Consider the following 7141-nt stretch of genomic DNA (forward strand, 5'->3'; position numbering starts at 1 on the left):
AGCGCGGTGTGTATTGTTCGGGAGGGGGCTCGAACTTACTGTGTGTATCTGGTTGAGCTGCCCGAATCACATACTAGACATACTTTCACCGGGGGTAACAGCCGTCCGGGGTGTGTTTATTACATCTGTCGGTCAGTGGGAGGACACTCCGCTCAGTCTGGCGTCGAAAGCGTCGGCAACGCAAGTGTTTATGTATGTATTTTTTTTTTCTAAGGAGTCCGGGCGTCGTCCGCGTAAAGTTGTCCGGTCCGGGGTAGCCCTTTAAGGGCCAGGAGGCTCACGGTCAGGCCCGGACCTTCCTCCTTATGTCTGACTGTATTAAATCTTACAATTTCTGGATTGTGTAGGAAAACGTCCGAAGAAGTCGGAATTAAATCAAGTGCGTATAACTCAATATGTTGTAACAACTTATTTTAGTTAACTATAATGTATTTTCCTAAAGTCGCAGAGAAAGCGCGCGCACCGGTTACGTGTATTGTTGTTGTTAGCATCTGGTGCTAGCTAGCTGCGCTAACGGATATAATGAGCTGTCAACAAGGTGGAGGAGAGTCCTCTCCTGTCAGACTGAGAGACTGATAACTACAGCTCAGGTGAGGTAAAGGACTCTGAGTGTTTAGATAGTTAACTTAGTCTAAGTTCTCAGTGGGTCTCAAACGGTTTGGTCACCATTTAGCCTATTTAAACACATATTTCCATTTGAAGGGGGAGTGATTCGTAAAATATGCATGAATAATAAAAAAAAAAAAGTTAACTAGGTGAAAAAAGGTAAGATAAACTTTAAAAACTTGTTGAGAGCTAAAACTTTGCTGCTGCCTCAAAGAGGAGAAGGGAGGAGAGGGAGACAGGTGAGGCTGATTCAGGAGCCCAGACACACTCACAACTATAAATGAACCAAAAACAAATAAATAAACAAGTTTCAATGTTTTTTCATATTGGATATATTGTATGTTATTGGTTATGGCCATGTACTTATGATTTTATGATTATTTAAATGTATACATTTTTGTTTCATATGGGTGTAGTCTCTTTATTTCCCCCTCAAAATGCACCAGATTGATGCATTTAAGTCCAACATTTAAAAAAAAAATCTTACCAGGGGAGCATGCCCCCGGACCCCCCTAGAGGATTTGAGGTCCACCTCCACTTAAAATATGTTCACATGGATAGGTTTCTAAATAGATTTGCAATTTTTTTTTAAATAGTAACCAATGTCCATATGTTTATTCTGGGGTAGTAGATTTAAAGTTTAGGGCTATCACTATGGGCAGCAAGGCTGTAAATATTGACAAATAAATCCAGGAAAATGGCACAAAAGAAAACTGGTAGTGGCCTGGCTGGGTGTATAATTCCCGACCTGACTTATTGTCCCAGTCCGGCCCTTCCTGTTGACAGCAACGCTGTAGTAAAACGCCACCACGGCCAGAACACCAACGCTAACAAACCCCACACTCACCAAGGGATGGCAGAGGATTGCAACATCGATGACGACAATGTCGCCAAGCCAGGGGATGGCACAGAAGGTCGGGGGTGCAGCGATGCTCCCTGAAGGTGCAATTAGCGCTCCACTACGGGAACAACGCCAGACAGGGTTCCTCCTCTGAACCAGAACATTGTCACACTAATTAATAAGTCAGTCTCATCAGGGCGGTTTCAACACAATAACAACAATAACAGGAAGGGCACGAGAACAAGGGGAAGGGTTATTGTGTGCTAACAACTGCGTCAGACTATTCTGTTAAAGAAAGACAATATAATTTGTTTACATTGTTAAAAAGTTCCTTGGTAAATTACATCTTCAAAGATTTAAGGAGCACTTGTATGCCTTATTTATTTTTACCTACCTAGCATTGAAAAAATACAACACTTCCAGAGCCCTCACAAATATCACAAGAACATGTTTTTCTTTCAATCCTTTAAAAAAAACTGTACAAAAGAATCTTTCTACATCATGCAGGAGAAAAATCTCCCAGAATGCAATTCAGCGATACTGCCGTTTTTTAAGAAGCGATATGAACAAACTATTTACGGTTTTAGATGTATGGCAACTAACTACCAAACTCAGTGGTTTCTGCACATCTTTGCAGTCACTTTGGGATTGTGTCTGCCAGGATTTCCCAGTATTCCATAAACAGTTTTGTCCCCAATGAAGGATGACATAAAAAGTAGGGTAAAGTCAAACTTGTACCTTTTCCTAACTCACTCTCCAGCTCTTATCACAGTTCCACCACCTAAAACCTTTGGGACAGAGAACATCTTGAGAGGAAAAGGCACAGCTGTGAATGAAGACGCTAACGATGGCTCTGTAGCACCTCGTTAGTGTGATTAGAGACACCTGCAGTTGGAGCCTGTGTTTGATGAGACCATAAATAACAACCAAAAAATAAGGGAAAGTTTGTGCATAAACTTGTAAATTACAGTATTTAAGATATTTGAATGAATATTTTCACTGACCCAAAAATGGTCCCACTACAGAGACAAGAAAAACTAAAGTAAGCTAGCACGTGTGACGGACAAAGACTACAAAATAAATAAAAAATGCTCTCATTATATTCACATTTTGATGTGTGTTCCCAAGTGCCTATGTTCCCAAATTCAAAATTCTGACACATAAAGATACATTTGAGTAATTTTCCAGGGCCCCATGCTAACTTCCAAGTATGTGTTGCCGTAAAACATGCATTATTTAGCTAACCCAGAGCTCGGGAACTTCATTTTCATGGTCTTAATGTGGAATTAATTGTTTGGGAACCAGCTTGGTCTCATTCACAGGTTTTCAAAAATGTACTTGTTTAAACCCAAACTATAATCTTTTTTTGTCTAAACCTGTGTGAAAGATTTGGGGAAAATAGGACCATAGGCAATCACCCGTCACAAGATGACATGAACTCCACTTGAAACCACGACTTCTAAATGTATCGTGGTTTTTGTATGGATTTGAAAAATTATTATGTATATAATGCTTTACACAAAACACCCTGAAAAAGCTATTTTCTTCACACCGATATTCTTTAAAACACTGTGAAGAAAAGCTCTGCTCTGTGGCTAAGCAGCTGATCCCTGCTGTTTAGGCACACGGAGGTCTGGTTGCCTTGCTCAAGGGCAAAGTAGCTGATGACATTTGATGCTCAGCTGCAACCAAACAGTGCCAAATAAAGGATTAGTTTATTGCATCTGTGAAATGTGTTTTTTTGACAGTGAAGAAACATTTTTGAAACCCCCAAAAATACAGAGTAAACCCAAGACACATTGCAGCATTCAGACATTCACTGCAACTTTCTTCTATACTCTAAAATGCTTCAGCAGAACTCAGAGGGGTGTTGGTGCTCCTTTGGGGCGGCCTAAACCTCAAAACAGCATTAATGTTCAATGCATCCCCTCTCTGGGTGCTTTAGATGTAGATTAATATTTTAATATCTTCTGGCCATAATCACATCACAGCCCTATATTCTGGGCTGAAGCCATCATTCCTTCGGCTGGGTCTTTGTAGAATCGTAGAGTCGTCTCAGACATGTGGGATTATGAAACTGTCGAGCATGCATGGAGATATATTGTGAGCTGTGTATGTGAGATGAAATAAACCGTCTGGGACTACACACCCTTAAAATCTGTGAGTGATGCATGCCCCCCCCCCTTCTCAAGGGAAACATTTCACATTTGTATTTTTCTCATGAAGAAGGTTTTGTTTTTTATTGTTTTTATTTTATCAGGACGCACCTGTTTTTCACACCTGTGTGTGCATCCTCATGAGATCTGTTTAGTGTAGTTTAATTTGATGGAACTTTTCCGAACACAAGCATCTTGTTTGGACTTCATTTGCTTTATTTGATAACTTAAAGTTTTTGTTTCTAAGGTTGAAATTCTTGAAAATAATTCATTAATAAAATTATTCTTAAGACATTTCTTCTCACCATGATATGGAGATTGTCATGTCTGCGTGTCTTCATGAGGAAATCTTTGTTTTTAAGTATATTTGAATCTATTTAAGCTCCGTGGTAATTTGGACAATTGTGGCTTATTGATTTGTGAGTTTATTCCAACTGTGATTTTCTTCTTTCGAACATTGATAATGACAAGAGCTAACGAGGAACCAATGACATCAAAAATAAGTGACATGGTTCAAAGCTTAAGATAAAATATAAATGTCCAAAATGTAAAAAAAATGTATTTATGATTTTACGGCTTGTTTTAAGATAGAAGAAGAAAATAATGAAAAGTGTTGCATTTAACCTTTTCTCTTTTCTTGTCTCATAGGTTGTCCAATTGAACAGCTTCCTCCTGGGGCCCCCTGCTGACAGACCCTACAAGTGCAGGAGCTTCATGAGTGTGTGCACTTAACCCCCTGTGTGTGTGTGTGTGTGTGTGTGTGTGTGTGTGTGTGTGTGTGTGTGTGTGTGTGTGTGTGTGTGTGTGTGTGTGTGTGTGTGTGTGTGTGGCACCATGCTGTGGACAGTGATCCTAGCGCTGCTGGTGCTTCTCCTGCTGCAGACTCAGCTCTCTGTGTGCTTAAGGGGATTACGCAGCGGGGTTTCCAGCTCTTCATCTTCCTCTTCCTCGTCCTCCTCGTCCTCCTCCCCCAATGCCACCCAGCAGCGGTTGCCTGGAGCGATTATCATTGGGGTGCGGAAAGGCGGCACCAGAGCCCTGCTGGAGATGCTCAACCTGCACCAGGACGTGGAGGTGGCAAAGGCCGAGGTAGCGGACCATCACTTTCACCTCATAATTATACTAACAACAGTGGTGGGAAGTAACTGAGTACATTTACTCCAGTACAGTGCAATTTTGTTCAATCTTCTGTTACTTTAGTTAGTCTCTCAGTCAAATATTGTACTTTGCAATCCATTAGCTGCAGTTATATGTTTACATTCACCCTGTGACTATAAAATACCAATCAGTACCACCTGGATTATCTACAACATTTCAATGCTGTTTAAAGGTCACCACATTTAGAATTTACTGCGTGGTGTGTTTTTCAAAAAAAGTGCTTAGTTGTTATACACTGATATACTTGTCCAATAATAGTTTCTGTATTTGTATTATTGTAGGGCTTTCAGTACTTTGACAATACTTCTATGACGGTAGAGCAACAAATACTTACGCTAAACATGACCCTACTCCTCCTGACATTGTCACACTTTGCTAAATACTACTTTAGGGATTGATGAAGGGTAACAACTGCCTGACGGATTTGGCTGAAACTCTAACAAGTAAACACGCATAAAGAAATCAAAGACCGCTGCAAACACAAATGAACATAAGTACTGTTCTTATCCTCCTATCCCCAATAAACTTCACTGTTTCATACCTGGTACAAATAACCGTTTGCTCATGATCATATTACATTACATTTGTTACAATTAATTCATCAAGTTTAAGCTGTAAACATGTTTAGGTGAATTTCCCACTCCAGGGGAACTTTTCCCCTATTATAATCAGAGGCATACATTAAATGAGAACAAAGAAATGATATGTCTCGCAGTGTTCTTACATGGTTATGAATGATGACGGCCTGTCCCGAAGAGGCTGCACACAGAGAAATCCTAATCAGGGTAGTTTGAGGTGAAGACTGCAAGTTGGAAAGTTAGCTCAAAGTAATAGATTGCTCTTGGCAAGATGGGGAAGAAATAAAAGAGCTCAGTGTCTTGGAGATGTATCATCCCTACACACTCTGAGAAGAGAAGTTTGCAACCCTACTGCAGGTGCATTTTATGGTCATGCTTTGTTTTCATGCATGTAGCTTATTTTCATTTTCTTTATCAACACCACATCTTGTTTCCCTCTGTTAGGTGCACTACTTCAACATCGAGGAGCACTTCCGCCGAGGCCTGGCATGGTACAAAGCCCAGATGCCCTTCACTCTTCCTGGTCAGCTGACGGTGGAGAAGACCCCCGGCTACTTTGCGTCCCCTCAGGCTCCTGCACGAGTCTGGGCCTTGAACCCCGCCGTGCGCTTGTTGCTCATCGTCCGGGACCCGGCTGAGAGGCTGATCTCCGACTACACCCAGGTCCTGCACAACCGCCTGACCCGCCACAAGCCCTACCAGCCTCTGGAGGAGCTCCTGATCAACAAGGGGCACATCGACCCTGCCTACAAGGCGCTGCAGAGGAGCCTGTATCACCAGCATCTGGCCCGCTGGCTGGAGGTCTTCCCCAGGGAGCAGATCCATGTGGTGGACGGCGACGCACTCATTCAGGATCCCTTCCCCGAGCTGAGAAAGGCAGAGAGGTTTCTGGACCTGCCGCCCAGGATAAGCCCCGACAACTTCTACTACAACACCACCAAGGGCTTCTACTGCCTCCTGTCTGCGGGACACGACAAGTGCCTGGACGAGTCCAAAGGCAGGCCGCATGCGCCGCTGAGCACCCAGGCCTTTCAGAAGCTTTGTCGCTACTTCAGGAAGCCCAACAAGATGTTCTTCGAAATGATAGGAAGGTCGTTCTCCTGGTGCTGAACCAGTGGTGAAAAGCCACTGGGGAGATGAAACAGCTCCTGTACAATGCCGACACATTCAGGGACAGAAGGGGAGAAAGAACTGTGGTTTGTGTTTTTGTAGGTAGAAGAGTGGAAAGAGTCTTATTTCAATTTATTTCACAAACATTGCTTGTTGTTGATAACACTCAGGTGTAAATGTGGCCAAAGAGAGCAGATGAAAAACGTAGAGAAGTCCAACTGCTCGTGTGGCCAACACAAACCTTTACGACGACCAAGCTGGTGCCTCTTTGGATAAACTCACTTGACGAAGCTACGACAACTGTGCCATACGCAAGTTTGAAACTATATACGACTAACTCCTTTTGAGTGATCATTTGTGGGGTGTGCAGACTTTGAGGTGACACAAGTGGTGAAAAGATGGATGAATTTGTTGCACTATGAACTATTGCATAATAAAATAACTTTTAAATCAGATTTTTCTAACAGTTGTTACTTGTTGTGTGTAAGTATAAATGCTTAGTTGATTCATTTGCTTTTTTACAAGACAGACTTTTAGAGAAACTTTGAGTGAAAACACCTTTATTTTGCTATAGCTCTTTTGAACGTCCTCTTGAAAACTTGCTTTTTGGTACTTATCTTACATTCAAGGCCAATGTAGTACCATTTTTCTGTTTGTGTTTTTTAAAATGTCCTTCTAATAAACGTGCTCAG

At 41.9% G+C, this 7141-nt stretch overlaps 1 protein-coding gene across 1 annotated transcript; it reads left to right on the plus strand.

Moving 5' to 3' along the window:
- Window positions 1-4246: 4246 nt before the first annotated feature.
- On the plus strand, window positions 4247-7141 carry hs3st1l2 (heparan sulfate (glucosamine) 3-O-sulfotransferase 1-like 2). Its single transcript, XM_010788697.1, has 2 exons — window positions 4247-4692; window positions 5784-7141. Exons 1-2 carry the CDS (start codon window positions 4438-4440, stop codon window positions 6447-6449), a joined length of 921 nt encoding a protein of 306 aa, XP_010786999.1. The 5' UTR covers window positions 4247-4437; the 3' UTR covers window positions 6450-7141.

The sequence above is a fragment of the Notothenia coriiceps genome, unplaced genomic scaffold (genome assembly GCF_000735185.1).
Source record: "Notothenia coriiceps isolate Sejong01 unplaced genomic scaffold, NC01 NC01_scaffold00032079, whole genome shotgun sequence".
NCBI lineage: Eukaryota > Metazoa > Chordata > Actinopteri > Perciformes > Nototheniidae > Notothenia > Notothenia coriiceps.